The 18807-nt window shown below is 33.0% G+C and overlaps 3 protein-coding genes across 4 annotated transcripts in view; 1 reads left to right on the forward strand and 2 right to left on the reverse strand.

Annotated features, from left to right (window-relative positions):
* Positions 1-18807, reverse strand: part of LOC134855194 (dnaJ homolog subfamily C member 10-like) — a 434156-nt gene that overhangs the window by 119980 nt on the left and 295369 nt on the right. The gene's annotated exons all lie outside the window — the stretch shown is intronic.
* Positions 1-18807, reverse strand: part of LOC134855193 (dnaJ homolog subfamily B member 9-like) — a 427207-nt gene that overhangs the window by 113024 nt on the left and 295376 nt on the right. The gene's annotated exons all lie outside the window — the stretch shown is intronic.
* Positions 1-18807, forward strand: part of LOC134855275 (uncharacterized) — a 98865-nt gene that overhangs the window by 36431 nt on the left and 43627 nt on the right. For both annotated transcript variants that reach the window (XM_063871754.1, XM_063871755.1), the window contains exons 3-6: positions 6117-6437; positions 11963-12409; positions 13022-13147; positions 13752-13881. In XM_063871754.1, the coding sequence (XP_063727824.1) occupies positions 6117-6437; positions 11963-12409; positions 13022-13147; positions 13752-13881 (1024 nt within the window). The remainder of the gene's footprint in view (positions 1-6116; positions 6438-11962; positions 12410-13021; positions 13148-13751; positions 13882-18807) is intronic.

Genomic DNA, 18807 nt, shown 5'->3' on the forward strand with positions numbered 1-18807 from the left:
TTGTTGAAGATAATACGGGAGTGGTATTTCATTTTGCATTTGTGATGGTTGATACGAGTGTGTAGTCATTGGATTTTGTTGTTGAATTGGTTGAAAAGATTGTATATTAATTGGATTTGGTTGTTGAATTGGTTGTTGATATTGTGCATCTATTGATTGTGGAGAAAAATTTCTATGGTTTGTACGTGTTTTCTGTATTCCTTGTCTACGATATTCTTGAGTATTTGGTGCAAATATATCTGGTTGTAAGAAATCTTCATCTGAGGATAAATAATCCATTTGATAAGATGTTTGTTTTTTATTTTTATTTTGTTGAAAAAATGGGTAATTTTCACTGCGATCCTGTGGAGGATTTGGTTGAAAATTTGTGGAATTATATTGGGCCGTTGGGTTATCCCAGTTTCGAGGTTTTGTATATTGATTAAAATTTCTTTGTGGTTTATAATTTGTTTTTGATGGATGTGTATAATTATAATTATGGTCTGCAAAGTTGTTTCTAGTGAATGTTTTGCGTGTTTTTGATGGTATTGTCATGGGTTTGTATGTTTGGTAATCCATATGTGAATATTTAGGGGCAACCGAAGGTTTAACGGTTGATTGTAAGGTTACCTGTGTTTGTGAAGGATTTGTATTTCTTGGTGTTGTTAAATTTGGGCGTATTGGTGAAATACTTTGTTGTGTAGTTGTTGTGTGTACAATTTCTTCATTTATGAAGTGTGATGGTGTCTGTATATCTTGTTGAGTAAGATTCCTAGATCCATTGAGGTTTTCATTGTGTATGACTGTAGAGTTTAAACTATTATTTTGTGTATCGGGTAAAAATGTATTATAGTTTAATGGTGTTGTATCAATTGTTAATGGTATTACTCTTACATAATCTCTTATGTAAGATATTGTACCTATTGCTTGACTTGAGATTGATTGTGGAAAGTTTATAAATACGGGATGAGACCATTCGGGGTCCCAAACATAATCTGATTGTTCTGTGATAGCTGTATCATCGTTCGAGTTTTGGGGTCTAAAATTTTTTCTTGCTTGTGCAATTAAATCAATATTGTGTGTAAAATAATCTATTATGAACCATGCTAAAATTTTTTGTAAATCGTGTTTGGTATGTTGTGAAACGTCGTCTTTCGTGAAATTTTCTTTAATGATGTTTAAATAACTAGAGAGTAGTGTGATTTCATGTCGTACTCTTAAATGTTTAGATGTTTCTGTCGGTGAGACATTTGTTAATGGGAGTTCATTTTCTAATATCGAAATATAACTATATATTAGTGCGAAAACTTCATTGGTGAAAATGGAGTTTGCTCTTTGTGAGTTATGGTATTGTATGCTTTTTATATATTCTGAAAAAACTTTTGAAAATTCTAAATCAAGGTCGTCTGTTTGAATAGTGTATGTTCTATTATTATGGTTTGGGGAAGTGAATTCTATAGAGTAGATTCCATATTGTTGTGTTATGTTGCATATATCTTTTAGATAGTGATCTATGATTTGTCTTTTGATTTTTACATCGGGGAACTCTGTTTTACATGGACTGATTCCGGGTTCAAATAAATTTACGAGTAAATTTTGACAAAATATGTGTTGTCCTCTATCAGTATCTGCATCTACTATAAAAGGAAAGATTTCATCATCATCTGGAGTTTCGTCACCTGGGGTGTGCGTTGAACTCATTTTTTCGTTCGATGACTGTTAATATGTAATTATTAATGTGTCGAATTGGTTGATTCCAGTTGTATAGATGTACTGGTTTGTGTTTATACTGCTTTTTTATTCTTCTTTTTCCTCTTTGTGATGAATTTGAAGTTGTTTCTGAGTCAGAAAAATATAATTGATCGTGTTGTGGGTAATTTTTATCTATTGATTCTTTTAGTTTGTAGAGTTCGTCTAAACTGTTGGTTTCTGATTCTGAAAATGCGTTTCGATTTTTTGAAAATCTTTTTCGTGTTATTTGTCTTTGTTTAGTGATTATTTTTCTCTTTAGTGTTTGTCGTTTTGTTCGAATGTATCCAACTGTTTGTGTATGAGGTGTGATTACAAGGTCGTATTTTTTGTTATCTATTTCACAATTGTGTAAAACGATTGTTTGTTTATTCCCTAGGTTTTTAAATGACATAAGGTTTAGGATGACGGGTGCAAAAGGTTGTTAAATGATTTCTATTTTCCTAAACTGTTAGTTCTTACGATTTTTTGGTTAGCTTAACCTGGGTCTATTTGTTTAGGGTTGGAGAGAAAAGTATATCGATTCCGAAGAATGATTTTTACTTTCTCGTGACTAGTATAAGCTAAGGTGTTAACTTACTTAATCTTACTTAGGGGTAGTGATTGTGTTCAAGGGTTGGAGAATAGTAAATCGATCCACAAGGTTCAGGTATAATTAGAACGCGAGTAGTTCGTTAGATACTATTTTAAACTTACTAAGTCTAAGATTTATCCTGGGTCTGGTAAGAGGGGGGATCAAGTGAAGGATGAATAACCGAAGTTCTTCACTGTTTATCCTAATTTGAATGATTAGTTTTGTTTAAAAATTTCTATTAGTCTTGGGTCTTTAGAAAGGGTTGGGTAGTGAATCGACGTTTGAGGTCGTTAGACACTAATTAAGTGGGTGGGGGAGAACAAAGTTGTTCTGTTTGATCCAAGGATAAGCCTTGATGATCAAATTTAAAATGTAATGAAGTAGAAAATGATTTAAGATCCAAGGATAAGCCTTGATGATCTGGTTTTAAAATTAAGTGACTTTAAGTTTTAATGAGGTTTTAAATTTGTGTAAAGGAAAGATTTAGTATTTTATGATATTAGTGAGTTGATGATTGCTGTTATGTTTTAGGTGATGAAGCTGGAACAACAGGATGATTTATGATTACTAACCATTTATTGTCATGCTACTAATTTTTATTTTTATTTTCCAATAAATATTTTTCAAACATGTTTTGTATAATACTGCAGAATTTTAGGAAAACGATCTTAGATCTTTTTATCAATCGTTATTGTATAATATTAATTTTGTTTAGCGCCTGAAATGATTTTGAAGATTTACTTCAAGGTTTTATGTTTGCAAATGGAAATCTAAATTCATTGCAAGTAGTATTCGAAATATAAAAGTTTGTTCTGGCTTTTGCCGAACTATCATGTAACTATACGGCAAGTTTCTACTTTGTCGTATGTCGTCTTTGGTTCGATGTCTTCTTCCAATTCCGGGTAGTTCTATTATGGTTCGGAATATTGGCTCGGATCTATTGAGTCGGAGAGACATTTCAATTAAATTATTGTCGTATAACATTTTGTAAATGTTTTTGTCTAATTTCTAATCTAATTTTGGTTAATTCTAATCTAATAAGGTCTTGTTCGAGACTTATGGTCGCACCAGATGAGTTAGGACTGGAGTGTAACTCATAGAGTAATTTCGGATAGGGTACACCGTCTGCTCGTCACGCTATCTTATTTTCGGCCGGATAGATTCGTGCAACTTCTTAGTCTAATACCGATCCTAATCTTACTCTTATACTATCTAGTCTCAGGTTGTTTAACTAGTCTCTGCTAGGCTCAATAGATCTAGGGTATACTGGTTTATTGCGGCTGCTGAAGTGCTCGGGAGAGTCCAACTAATTTCTAAGTTAAATTCAAATCTCTCTGGTGCTGAAATTACAAGTAACTTCAGCACTTACAAATAAGTGGGTTGTTAGTTAGATGGATCATGATTGGTTAATATTAAATACTTTACATTGGTAAAACATTTAATTTATCCAATCATAAAATATAGTTTAGATCAGGTTCCAGTTCGTAAAATAATCTTTTTTTATCAGAGAAACTCGGGTGCCGCCAGCCTCATTGAGATGGGAAAAAAATTTGGTCAAAAACAGATGACATTTAACTAAACTAAAACAAAAAGAACTTCAAAATTCTTTAAAAAACTGCCGGTTTTTGTGCAAGAATCAGTGAAGATTTCAAACGCTGTTATTTTGAATCATGAAAAAAAAAGAGAATTAGAAACTTTTTAAAGCATTATAAAAAAATTTAATTGCTTGACAAGTTATGAAAAAAACTAATTAAAATAAATACCAAATTTCCGATTATATTTCTTTGTTTTCTTAGGATTCTTTTAGCAAAACAGAATTCTTGGCGCCAGAAATCTACTACTAAATGCATCTTAATCAGGCATTTTCTCCAGCAAAAAAAGTTTAAAAGCTATAAAGATCCATGGCTAGGTCTTTCAACTTTGCACTATTTGCTTGCTTTTTAACTCTAAATTGATTTTTTTTTAAATTTTTAGTTACGTGTTTATTAGTTTTTTTTTCGATATGGCCATTTCCGATAACTTATTGGTGCTATAGTGCCAGTTCCTTTTTGTTCGGCCTACTTAATCGTTACAAAAATTTACCATCCTCTCTGTCGAATCTATTTAGGGCGAGGAAATTAACTTTGCTCTAAGTTGGAAATTTCAACTTACAAGAATCGAGCATTTTATACGCGGCGCTAAACAAGTTTATTCGGAGTTAAATGCTGAGGTGGCGGATCTTAACTTTGTTAACATTATTTAAAAGTCTGCACGCATACATAAACCATTTGTAGCAAAAATTGTTTTATCTTAACGGTTTCATTTATAGACAATCGTATATGGCTTCTGTGGAACAATATTCGATGCGAGGTGCGGTCTTATATTTTGGTCAACCCCGTAACAAGGAAACTTCTGCCGTTAATCCATTCCTAGAGCAAAGTGTAGAGTAAAACTTATGTCAATTTCTTGCAAGTATAACCCTAAATTTCTTGTATGGACGAACTATAAAAACAAAATATTAACATCGAACGGTTGAACTAATAAACGTTTCGAACGATTTTCTTATTTAACCATTAAGCGACGCAAAATGCGCGAATAACTGAACTTTTGCTGAAACCATTTAAAAAATGTTGCTAGCTAACTCTTGTTGTTTGAATAATGCAATAAATATTGATCAACGGTACACAAGCATTACCTTTAAACGGATTCTATGAGCTCTCCTAAATCACTATAAAACCCCATTTTGACCAAACTGTCTGCGCAGCAGGCAAACCTTTGAAAAACAGGCGGTTTTTGGCACTTTTTGAAAACTTTGACCAAAAAAGGCGGTTTTTCGGCTCGCGCTCCCCCCTCAAAAATCAGTGTATATTGGTGCTAAAAGCGCCTTTATAACAATTTTAGCGTTAGTTAGCCAAAAATGGACATCTCCAAATAGTACAAAGGGGGAACTTTTGGGTGGGCAGGGGGTCGAATCCCTGAGAGGAAGCGTCCAAACCGACCAAACCTGCCACCCTTATTCCGCTGGTGCTTTAAATCACTTATTGCATAATTTGAGGCATTTATTATAGTGGTAAGGCGTTCACTCTGAAGTCGTCAGATCGTGTGTTCGATCCCGTGACATAGCAATGAAAATGTGCGAGGACAAGCTCTCACTTAACCTCTATCTTTATGCCTACCAAAAAATTGGTAGGCTGGCAAATTGGTACCACCGCTGAAAATTAGGCTGGAAAATTGGTACCACGTGAAAAAAAAACTGCCTAGAGTCGCATGAAAAGACCTTTACTCAACAAAATAACTCATATGGAATGTGGGGAGATAATAGAAATGGGCTATCATCGACAGGACTCTTAAGGCATACTGATAGCTCCTCTGCGATTCGCAGAAACCACACAAATAATATTGTTATTGAATGAGTTGAGTTGACAGTTGCTTTTTCTAAACTGAGCTGAAGTCCTCGACTTTCTGTCGCGGAACTCAGTGATTCCAGGGCAATCTCGGCTTTCCTGGTGGAAGTCATCAGTTGATGGAGCCTTCCGGGAAGTCCAGGATATCCCTGGATACTTTAAGTGCCTGGCAAGAAGGTGACTCATGCAGCAATCCCTAAAAATTTATCAACGTCGAAAACTATCTGTTGCTTCACACGCAAAGTTTCGTTGTCATAAAATCGGAAGTTTGCAGGTTCAGAAGATGACATCGTTTAACATAATTAATGGCTTCAGGGTTTGCATAAGCTGAAAAAGTGAAATCAGTTAAAAGTTTTCATCGGAATTAACTAAATTCCTTAAAATCGATGTCATTTCCAATAACTTAGACTAATTTTTTCCCTTAATTTCAGTAACATCACGGGATCCGCAACTGCTCAAAGTCGACGATATCGGCATAACCACCGCGTCGATCTGTTGGCTCGTCGGCTCAAACCCCATGCTACAAGACTTCCACCTGATCATAAACCCACTTGAAATAGAATACCCCGGCGGACCTTCAGAGCCGATGATTTACGACGCCGCCCGGGCTCTGAATTTGAGAGAGAAGGCCTGTTATGAAGTTAAAGAGCTACAAGGGGGCACAGAGTATACAGCTAGGTTGACATGGCGTGACTCGGTCTACAAACAGCAGTATTCGATTAGTAATGTCACTTTCAGAACAGAAGAGAATCGTAAGTTCAGCTGAAAGTTTTCGATAAAATATTTAAAAATTTTTAAGCTACTTCAAAACAGTAGAAACAATTATTTTCAACAAATGTTAACGCCCGTTAACGCCCGTTAACGCCCGTTTTTATCGCACAAGATGATCACCCAAATATATCTCAATGTTTTCTAGCTTCGCAAAACATCTTCAGTCTGTGCACGGCTAAGAGGCACTTAAAGAACCGTTTCAGGCCTAAGGCTGAAAAAATACTAAAGAATTTTCAAAAAATATATTCAAAAGTTAATACAAAGGTTCCCAAAACTGAAACATTTCAATTCTTTCCCATAAATTGAGCCACTTCAAAACGGTAAGTGATTTTTATAACACCATTTCATCAAAGTTTATTGAACAGAAAAACAATAGCATTCAGAATTCCTTAATTAAGTTTACGACAGCAATATGCCTTTTATTTGAAACCAATCGCACCACAAAAGCGGCAAATAGACATTTCAACGCGTCAGGGTTCTATCTGCAGGGCTTTTTGGTCGTAAAATATGAAAAAATGTAGATAAACTTTAATCGGTCAACCAACATATTTACTCGGAAAGGTTTTGTTGTAAAATCAGAAGGAATTTAGAAGTGATCAAACAGATAATTAGATTACATGGAATCAAAAACGATTAACTCGAGGCGTTTTGTTGCTGCTGTTTTGATTTTTAGCTTATTAGATACAAAAGGTTTTAAAATGGAGCTTAAACCTAATGAATGAAAGGTCAATTAGACAAAAAAAATTCATGCCGGAATGAAAAAAAAACATTTTTTTTTGTTAATACCAAATCATTAAAAGTTTTCAGGTTTTTTTTTAAAAAATTTTGCATTACAAAATTCAACCCTAGAGAAATTGGGCTTCCCCGGTTTGTTTTTCATGAAATAAAATTTTATGAAAAACAAACCTTTAATGAAATTTTGCTTTAATGAAAACTTTACTATACTACTCTCAATACTGCCAGCTAAAAATTAAAACGAAAAATTATCAAAGAGTAAAAACTTTGTTTGGGACAGCTAAAAACCTGCATCGAGCGCCCATGGGTCATAATCGACTATATTGTCATTGTATAGTCATTACCTATGAAATTACAAATCAACCGGTTATATTCTATTAACAATGGATTACAATCTTATTAATTCTTAAGTCAATATGATAAATTAAAATCCGTTTTAATGGATTATCTGGGAGATTATTAATGAAAATTATAATATTGCTTTAAGTTTATATCATTTTTTGTTTGGTGCTTCTGCTACAAATTAGTTTTCATAGTTTTTTTTGCATATTTAACATTTTAACTAGTTTTTATAAATTTATATTAGTTCTACTTTTTCAATTCTCAATTTATGGCATTTTAACATTTATTTTTTTTTACCACAATCGCCATTCACCCAACGCCCTCGCCCACCCTCACGTTCAATTTCAGGGTCTAAGCTTAACGACTGTAATGAACTATAACGTTTTTTTTTGTTTTTGTTTCGGAAGTCCTTAATAGTCGATGGTGGAAAAAGCGTTGTTCTTCAGAAAATGACCCAGCCATACACGTGGCTGGAAAAAACTATGGCGTTGGGTGCACTTTGTCCATGCTGTTTAAGTATATCAAAAAATTTTGCAATGGAACTACTGTGGCATTATTGTTAATCAAAAATTGATTGTTCAAGTTAATAATTTTAATAAAAAGAAGACAATATCTCAATCTCGATAAAAACGGGTCTGAATATGTTCGTTTTTCAGAACAATTGACAAAGAAATTTGTTTCAAAATTGTATTTCAGTCCAAGTTTTGTATTATGACCAATTTGCTGCAACGGTCAATTAGTAAATCCCTGAAAAATTAGTAGACCAAACTCAAAACAGAAGAAAAAATTGGTTGTTACAAAAAGTTTTGCTATAAAAAACGCGATTGAATTATTATGCTCTACTTTTTCTCAAATTGGCTATGTTTCGTTTGGCTTCAATGTTTGGAATGTTTTGAAAAGACGTATTTTTTTCTGAAATTTACTTGGTATATGTACCATTTTCTCAAAGAAACTTATTTCTTTGAATTTAAATAAAATGTTCAAAGAAAGTGAACAAAAACAAGAGTTACCGCAAAATGAGCAAGACGAGCGTTTTGTTAGCTAACTCAAATTGCTCTATGAACACCATAGTTTTTTTTTCGCACTGCTTAGAGTAGTCGAAACAAAAAAGAGCAATTTTAGGCAGTGAGAATCTTATAAGAGTAAAATTTGTAAATGACGAGAGAAGAACTACCTTATCTTATCAAGTTTTTCGATAATTTTTTTTGTAAAAAAAAAACATTTTAGATTCTAATGGTTGGTTCGAATACATTTTCAGGCATATCGAAAAGAACATATTAATTGAAAAAGACTGAATTTTAAGATAAAAATGAGCACTATTTTGTGACACCTTTTAACAGCGAAGCAAAAATGGAATGTTAGACAAAATTGACTCGTTTCTCAAATATTTGAATGGAGTTTATTTTTCTCTTTTTCATTAATGCATAGAATTGTCAGAATAGAATCCACTTACTGCAAATTTATTGACACTCTCATTTATTGTTTGTAAATTTTATCCTGTTGTCACGCTTAATTTGTTTTTGCTGCTCGCGTATATTCGTTAGTGTAGATGAAATCAAAATTTTTCTTTTAAAGGAAAATATGTTTCAATTCATCCAAAAACTTAAGAGAACCTTGCGGAACAAAAATTTTCCAATTTTTTTCAGCAAAACACTTTAATTAAGGATTATTATACGAAACCAAGATAAATTATTTGGTAAGGCTAGACTGCAATGATGAAATATTGAAAACATTGATTGACATTTTTTTCAAAAGATATATTTGACCACAACTTTTGAATTTTAAAAAAAGAATTTTGCTTTTAGAATACAGTCATTGCTTGACATTTTTGCTGCAAAAAAGCTTCGCGTAAAATAATCTGCTCATTGAGACATTCAGTGTAACAAAATTTATAGAAAAAGTGTGTCAAACAATTGGGGGGTGCAATTTGTAAAAAGTTTTCCGACAAAATCTCTTTTCATCAAACTGGCATTAAGAAACGCAAACTTATTCCACAGATTTTAAAATATCGAAGTTCTAAAGTTCAATTTGAGGTAGTTTCTCTTGTCATAGGTTTCTCAAAACTTTTACTGCTGTCTTGTAGTTTTGGTAGTTTTTTGTAGCTTAGGTTTATAATTTCTCCCAACAGTTTACCAGATCTTGAACAGTCTTTAAAATGTTCTGGGAATGCTCGGAAAATCTATTTAGTCGACCTAGGAAACGATCGACAAAACTTGCGAAAAATTATTGAAAATCCGCTCCCCCCTCGAGATCAGCCCCTGTGTTGAAATGCGAGATAATTGCCATCGACCTTACTGAGCGTCCCTATAAAGATAAAGAAAACCTTATAAATTGTCTTTAAAATACTTTCTGGCCAAAGACGGGTCTGCTCTAAGGGCATTTTCTGAACAGAGAAAATCGTCTGCTGTAGATAATAAACTTGAAAAGTAATTATGAGTTGCATTTGAGCAAAAAAAAAAGCCGAACCTTGCCTGGGCAGTCAAAAGCAGGGCATCTAAGAAAACTTTTTATCAATTTAAAAAACCTTTTTTTACAAGAGTTTATCTCATTTTCATTCAATTTAAGTGGACGCATGTAGTAAAACAATTACTTTGTCTCAACTTGGTCATCGTTTTCCTGTCAGAATAAACTCATTTTGTTTTTGTTTTGATTGATATTAACTTCCCGGGTTGACCTCCATAGACCAAAAATGCTAATCATACAATTCCATAAACTAAGTCTATGAAAAAATACTAATCATACAAATTTCATACATTTTGCTAAAATGTTGTCGCGAATTTTCGAAAAAATTTTCTCTTGTTTTGGCATAAAATTCGGTGTATCGTACTATATAAAAAGAAAATTTTTTGTCAAAAAAAATGCTAATCATGCAATTTCCATATATGGAAAATGTATGACCAGCATTTTTTTGACGGCGACGACAAAAATTTTTCAAAGCATTTTTGAAATTGCCCCCAAAAATTTTTTCGGTTTTTTTTCAATTGCAAATTGATGTGCGTGCTCGAACAAACAATTTTTGAAAAAAAAAATTTGCATGCAAAATTTAACTTTTTGTGTGTATAACGTAGTCTTAGGTATACTAATATTGGATTTTTTTCCTTTTCTCTTCATAACTTTTTTCAAAAACGTTTAAAACTTATCTTTCTTTTGAATGACATGTTTTTGTATGCCTTGATTAATGTCTGGTAATTTAAAAATTCAAATTTTAGAAATAATCATCTTCGAAAATATTTGCCAAAATTTAAAAGTTCGTTACTTTCGTTATATTATTTGTGTGAAACAGAGTTGAAACATTTCAGGCTGTTTCCAATGCAATTTTAATGCGAGACGGCCAAACCTTTGGTTACTGCGTTAGAGTAACCAAGGTGTATGTCAGTTGTGTTCGCTTACGAACACAATCAAACAATTTTGAGAAATTAAAATGTAAAAAATCAATATTTTTGGTTTATGGAAAAATGCTAGTTATACAATTTCCATATATGAAAAAATACTAATCATAGACCTTTCAAGCAATTCATGCAATCTGTACTTATGGAATTGCATGAAAAGTGTATGATTCGCCTTTTTCCATATATGAAAATTGTATGACTAGCATTTTTGGTCAACCCGGGTTATAAGTTCAAAGACTGAAAACAGAAACGAATCAATGTCTTTTACCGAGCCTATCTGCGCAAAAAGTCTGTTCAAATGGTTTTCTTCAAGAGTTTCTAAAGACTTTTGAAACTCAAATATAAGAGTGCCGAACTTTTTCAAGAGTAGACACTGCACGGGCTTGGAAGCAATAAACGGCGAGGTGAAGGCAACGAAACTCCTATGTTTACGTCAGAAAATTTTGCAAGCGAGTAATTACACGGCAATTAGTTAAGGTTTTAAAATATTTTATCTGTTTTACAGATGCAAACCTTGAGGAATTGATGAGAAAAAAGGAAACTAATTAATTTCCAAAGCTGTTAAGCTTAGGCCATTTTATTACAGTTCTGAGGATAAGTGTTTTTTGTTACTTCAGCACTCGTCAACACCTTCTATTTTCAATAGGTTAACATTTAAGAAAAAAATAAATGAAAAATTTTTGTAAATTAGTTCGAGTTCTTAAAAAATTTTTTTAATTGTTACCACGTAAGTTTTTCATTTTCTTTGTTGCTATGTAAATTGCAAAATCGTAAAGGTTTTCACTTAAATTAATGGTTTGCAGTAAACAACTCTTCTCGTCAAGTATTTGTAGATAACTAACACTCAGTGAGATTTTTTTGGAACAAGCTTTTGCTGAATTTTTTTTTGCTGAATTTCTTTCAGTCCGAGCTACTCCCAAATTGAAGAGCTTCTTTGAAACAGGAAATATAGATTGGAAATGCTTACATATCAATCGAGAGTTTTTTCGAAGATTATGTCAAATTTGAGTGCATAATTGTTCCATTGGTCTTTCTTTTAGCTTGCAATGCTTTCGGTTGCGTGTCCGGAAACTGTCAAATGGCTATCAATGACGGAGGAAAAATAGACGTGTCCTGTGTTTGCTTTCTCGGCTATTATGGCCATCGATGTGAATTACACAACCCCTGTATCCTCGACCCTTGCGATGATTTTCCTTGTTCCAACACGTCAACCAACACATACAATTGCATTTGTCCGAATGGTCGTGAAGTCGACAGCCCTGAAAAATGTCGGCATATTAAACCATGTGACGAAGAACCTTGCGGCTTGAACGGAATTTGTAAGAATGAAAACTCGTTTGATTTCACGTGTCAATGTAATGACGGGTATTTTGGGTCAAGGTGTGAACGAATGAACCCATGCAACCAAGTTAATTGTCACAATGGCGGGAAATGCGTGAATGAGACGAATACGAATTTCCATTGCGACTGTGTTCAAGGTTTTATGGGTGAGTTTACTTTTGAAATTTCCTTGACCTTGACCTCGTTCTATCTTTAAAATTACTTCATACCAAACTCGAGAAAGTTGGTAAGAATTGCATAACGTTTACTAAAACAGATTCGTTTATTATTCGTTGAACTGAATGATGATTTTTTGACCTTTTTGGACTTTTTTCTCCAGCTTATTTGCAATCGTAGCTTATTTGAATTTGACACCGTAATTCGCCAATTTGGTCCTGGCTTTGTCTATCAAACCCCAACAAAGGAACAGCCATTAGGTTTAAAATTTCAAAAGATTTACCAAATATAGTCATTTTGGCCCTAATTAGAGGAAATAAAGAGGGAGGGTGTCTGGGGTTTGCTTTATACATTTATCTACTCCTTTTTGAATATACGCGGTGGGATTTTTAATCACTTCTTAAGCAGACAAATCACCTAAATTGATTTGAACTAAAAAGACAAATATAGACTGAAGATGTATTTAGGATGCATTTATACCTGATCTTGAAAATTTATGAGTATTCATTATTTTAGGGCTCAAACCAATTCAATTGACAGATAAAAAAATTCAAGTACGCAATAAATCTTAACGAAAAATTTGTTCACTGCATTGCTTTAAGGTCCTTTTTGCGACCAACGGAACCCCTGCGACCGGGATCACAACCCTTGTCAGAACAGTGGAAAGTGCATACCAGATAATTCCAATCTACGAGGATTCATCTGTCAATGCGACCCTGGATTCTCTGGTAAACTTTTCACACGATATTAAAAAGATTTTAGTTTTTTTTTGGTTTCGCCAAAAATTTCAGCGGGCATCAAGCCAGGCCATATGATTAAAAAGAGACTTTTGACAGTTTTAGCCTAAATTATGAAGAAAAAGAAATATTTTGATGAGGAAATCACATGGTTGCAGAAATATTTTAAGATTATCCTTACAAATACAAAATTATCCAGATATAATATCAAGGTTGCCAAGCGTATAAGCCCGCGTCTTTTTCTTAACCCCGAAATCAAACCCAGAATTAGATAAACTCAAATATTCTTAGGTTAATTAGTGAAGTTATCAATATTCACAAAACTTGAATCACGTGAACGCGAGTTTAATTAATAAAAAAATTACGGCACCACGCAAACTTATACCAGGCCTCTGATGTCATTTAGTTTACTGGTAACCAAAGTCCTAAAAACACAAGTTTTTTATGTGTATGAAATCATTTAAGAAGTATAACATTTGATCTCTGCTTTATTCTATTCTGAATTGTTCCTTAAAACCTTTCTTTGTTCCCATTTTAGTTTCGAACAAATTGCCAATATTTATTTTTTTTACTTAAGCCCACTTGTGTTTCATAGGCACTCTGTGTGAAGAGAATGACCCTTGTGCTTCTAATCCCTGTAAGCCTTTCGAGTGTGTGCCCCAGGATAACTCAGAGTTCATGTGCAAATGTCCCCCTCGCTACTATGGAAAAGTCTGTCAACACGAGTAAGTAACACTCTTCAGAGAATAAATACAGAATTCAAGTGCAACTTGAAACACATATGTCCCCATGTAGCTATGGACATCTAGCGTTGAACGTTTTGTGTTTCAAATTGCAAATCCATATAGCTGAAATATGCCCGCAGCCGCAGTGCTGGCTAAATTTAGAACACTGTACCCTAAATCCACAAAAAGTTCACAGCGGAGTTCAAAAAGTTCAGCCCACAGTTCAAAAAAATTTGACCATCAGCTACAATTTTTACAAGAAAACTTTTTAAAAATTTGGTTGAATATTGTGGTCATTTCGTGGAATCCAAAACAAGTGAGAAATGGATTGACAAAATTTCAACTTTAATAGTTTCAGAAGACTGTGATAACCAAATTGTTTTATTGTTATATCTCCTTTAAAAGTCACAGTTTTTATCAGCAGAGGATTTAAGGAGGGGAGGGGTGGGCGCTTGCGCTGACTCAGGGATTCGACCCCCTGATTACCCAAAGGGTCCCTTCCTTAATACTATATAGGAACTCCTCTTATGGCCAGCTGACCGTAAAAGTTTTGTAAAGGCACCTTCAGCGCCAATGTAAACTATTTTGGAGTGCAGAGTGCGCGCCAAAAAAAGCAACTTTTCAGTCAAATGTGTCCAAAAAGTGCCTGAAAACGCATTTTTGGCCTGTTTTTCCAAAACAAATTGCTGCGGTGCAAAAATTTGGCCAAAACAGGGTCTTGTTAGTGGGATCAAGTTAACATGCTCCCTCCCAGACAGACTAATTTAAGCTCTTCCACCCCAGCCTTTAATTCCTATTAAATTTTCTAAGCGCTACCTGTAAAATGCCTGATTCTGATTAGAGAATCAAATTAACACCCCCCCCCCCCCAACGGCTCTGGGGGAAATTTTAACTTGTCCTTATAATGATTTGGGAAAGCCGACAAGGTTTTAAAAATTTTTTGAAAATCTACCCCTCTTGAGAAAGTCCTCCCCTGGAAATCCGCCCCAGGTCCTTATAGTTTTTCTATAGAATTCACCTTTTTGGCCAAAATCGATAGCTTGCTTCTAATTTTTCCGAAAAAAGGTATATGCCGAGTATAGCTAGCATTTTTTTTTTCAGATGATCATAGTTTATAACCGCTATAACCTCTACTGTAAAGAGCAAATCGTGCGCGCTCTTTGTGTTTGCATAGCGAAAAGTGCAAACAAAGCCATCTATTATTGATCCGATGATGTTGGATGGAGATTTTTCAAGTGTTGTTTTTCCTCACGATAGCAGATGCTCTATGCAAATTTCTAAAGAAGCTGAGTGATTTTTCGTAAAAAAAAGTCCATTTCAGCCGTGATTCCACTTGTAAAGAAAAACCCAGAAAAATTATCCTAGTTTCACAAAAACAATTTGAAAACTGTAACTTTCAGATTGCTCTGAAGCAAGAAATCACTAGTAAAAATTATTACACTTTATCTTTTAAAAGATCTATTAAATTTTTTTGTAGTGCACAAATATATTGATAACCTTAAGGGCAGCTAAACTTGATTATATACGCTTGGCTTATTATAAAAACATGCAAAATTCGCAATGAAAACACTTTTTTGCTAATAGTCCATGTTAATAAAGACTACATCTTAGACATTTCCCTATACGTTTTTAATTTTTAAAACAAGATGAACACCGTTCAATAGTTTCTATTTTAAAAACTAGAATCAAAAGACGCAAATATAGTTAATTTTTTAAATTTAGGAGTTTGTTTAGATTCTTCAGAGTTACACACGCACAAAAAAAGAACTCTAGACATTAGGTCACAAACTTTGAACTTAGAGCAATACCTGTTCATTTTTGAGACTTTTGTAAACAATTTTTGCAAAGTATGTTACACAGACCGCTTTGCAAACAATGTTTCACTCACTTTTGGATCGCTAGGGAAGTATCAGAAATTGTTCAATCACTGTTTGCTGTTTGCTGTTTTGTTGAAAAAACCAAACTCTGACAAAATTTCTGCTGTTTCCTTGGTGATAAGATTTGAAAAGGTTCTGAAATACTTAGCAAATTTAAAACAGTATTTAAATGAGAATTGAGGCTACACTTTTTTTCGACAAATGAAAATGGGGATAAATTTTGTATTCGGGTGAGTTTTAGTGTTTTTTCTTTTTTTTCCATGCCAAATCAGATAACACAAATAACAATTGGAATGGAACGAATGTTATATCGTATAAAAGTGCTTGTAGTTTTTATTCAAAGGACCATAAGAAACTCTGAATAAATTGTTCTCAGTGTCGAGAAAAACTCATTTGCAACTTTTGTTTCTATTTTTGAGCGAAGTACGTGAGCGAGCTGGATTTTTTGTTTTTTTTTTCAACCAAAAGCATTTACCACAAATAATCATATAATTGTGAAGAGTGAATTATCATGAAAAAAAAACCTTTTAGTCCTGAAGCGTTCAAGTAAAAATTTTCAAAAAATTCTCTGGTGTCGAGAAAAACAGGTTTTAATTTTATGGTTTTTTTAATTTGAAGAAAATAAAGCAAGCAAGCAGGCCTATTATAAAAAATTAGGCATGGAATTTATTTTTTTTTCAGCAAATTGGTTTTTTGAAATTTTATATTGCCATTTTGGATTAGAAAACCTCAATTAAACAATCAAAACAGTTTCTGCCAAAAAAAATGTTTGTGAATTTTTGTTTTGTTTATTTTTTTTAGTCATTTTTCAACAAAAACCAATTTGCTTGTTTTACTGTGATTATTGAAAACGCCTAAATGTTAGATTTTGTCATATTATTTCATCATACCACGCACAGCAAACAACACTAAATTGAGAAAAAAGCATGAAAAGGATTTTTTTAAAGAATGTGGTCAAAATGTTTTGTGATATTTGCTCAGCAACCGGATATTTTTGTTTAAGTTGTAAAATCATGACTGAATATTTGAAATATGATACCAGACTCGATTTCTTGCAAAATTACTGAAGGTCCCTGATGTAATGTGTCAAAAACATACCAACCGGAATCCAGTTTCTCATTTCTCGAACTGGTCGGGGCAATTATACATATTCTAGTATGCTGATTTTCAAAAAACTTCGATTATATTGATTTGAATGTTTTATAAATAATCGGGTTCATTACAAACGTAAAGGGAGATTTTTCAGATTGTTTTTTGAGGCGGGATAATGGTACTTACAATAAGAATATTCAAAGTTCACAAAGGTTGACGGGCAGACAATCAAAAAAAAATTGAACAAAAACTTAGACGGTAAAGACTTATGTCAGCTGCAGCTTCGAGAGTATTGCATTTTAATTTAGATTTAAAATTCATAATTGTCATTTTAACGATGAAGCAATTTTGATGACGCACTTTTTGTTGACTCTCGATATGAAGTCTACGTCATGATTTTTCTAATCATGTAGTTGAAGGCTTTCAAAAACATCAAATTACCATTTCTGTTATTTTATAGTTCCCCTTTTTACATGTTAACGACGGAAAATTCTTTTGAAATTCATATAAGAATATCATAAAAACAATATATCATGAATACTAAAAGTCCCTTTACAGTAGTTTAAATTTTTGTAAAGGGTTGCTTAAATAAATTTCAGCCCGATGTTTTATGCTTTTACCGAGCAGAGTTGAGGTTTTTTCTATGCTTTTAGAAAAAAACATTTTATTGAGAACAATTTTTTTTTGTAAAGTTTTTTTGAGTAAGTTTATAGATTCTCAGAAACTGATACAGCTACCTTTTCGTAGTGATTGTCTGTGACTTTTTGACTATTGTTTTAATTAGTATTTGATTCAGTTTCAATGCATTCATAATCTTTTCAGTTGTTTTTTTTAAATAGAGGATGACTTGTCGCCATTAAATGATTCAGGTTTTATGGTACTTTTACATGGTTACGAACTCAAAACAATTTGCGTCAAATTTTGTTCTTTTCATTGTAGTTTGAAGGTGTTTGATATCTGTTCAAAAAACACAAATCAGAGCTGTTTATGATCCCGTTAAATATCTCTTTTTCGGATATCTTGTGCTTTCTTACCATTCTTGAATCTTTTAGCATTAAGCCAGTAGTTCATTTTAAAAATTAATTCTCATCCTTTTGGCGGTGCAGAAGTAAATGTTTTCAGAGATGAAGTCTTAAGATACTTTATGATTTTTTTATTTTCTGCTTTTATAAGTACTATCTTCAACCGTTGACACCAATTCAAATTTTTTTAATAAACTTTTTTGCAAGGTTTTTTGGGATGGAGGTTTATGATTTCTTCTGATTTCTCTGATTTCTTCCGAATTCTGAAAAGGAGTACGGGTTTATAGCATTGGCGTCAGAGGAAGGTACCATAAAGTATGGTGGGGTTGCATCTGTATTGTAAAGTATATGCCCCTTTTGGGGGAGAGAGGATGTTTATGGCGAGTCATTAGCAGACTGTACCCGCGGAGACTAAATTAATTCCAAATGCTCACCCTTGTCTCCTGAGGCTAAAATACGAGCAAAAAAGTGATAAAAAATAAGGCATGCTATTTGTAGAAAAAAACAACAGTTATTATTTTTCACTTTTAAAGATTTTTTTTGTAGATAAATAGATCATGAGTAATTAATACTGTGAATGAGGAATGCTATTTGTAGAAAAAAAAACAGATAACTTACTGTAATGAAAAATGTAATAGTTATTAAAACAATGATGTGAAAAATGTCCCTAAAAATTCCGAGCAAACTAATACGATTTTTTGTCTTAAAAGAAAACTTCTAGCACAAGAAAAACAAAAATTGTCTAGAATTAATTGTTTGTTTGAAAAAAGAAGACTCTATTGGTAATTCATAACTTAGTTAATAAGCCTGTTGAAATTAATTTTTTTAAAACTATTGTAAGCTACAAAAACATTATGACCGACTTTCCAGGAATATAAACCCTTCATTTGAATACACTAGCACTATTTTTTTAGGAGTAACGAACGTAGTTCAGA

This window comes from Symsagittifera roscoffensis, chromosome 10 (genome assembly GCF_963678635.1).
Source record: "Symsagittifera roscoffensis chromosome 10, txSymRosc1.1, whole genome shotgun sequence".
In the NCBI taxonomy this organism is placed as follows: Eukaryota; Metazoa; Xenacoelomorpha; order Acoela; family Convolutidae; genus Symsagittifera; species Symsagittifera roscoffensis.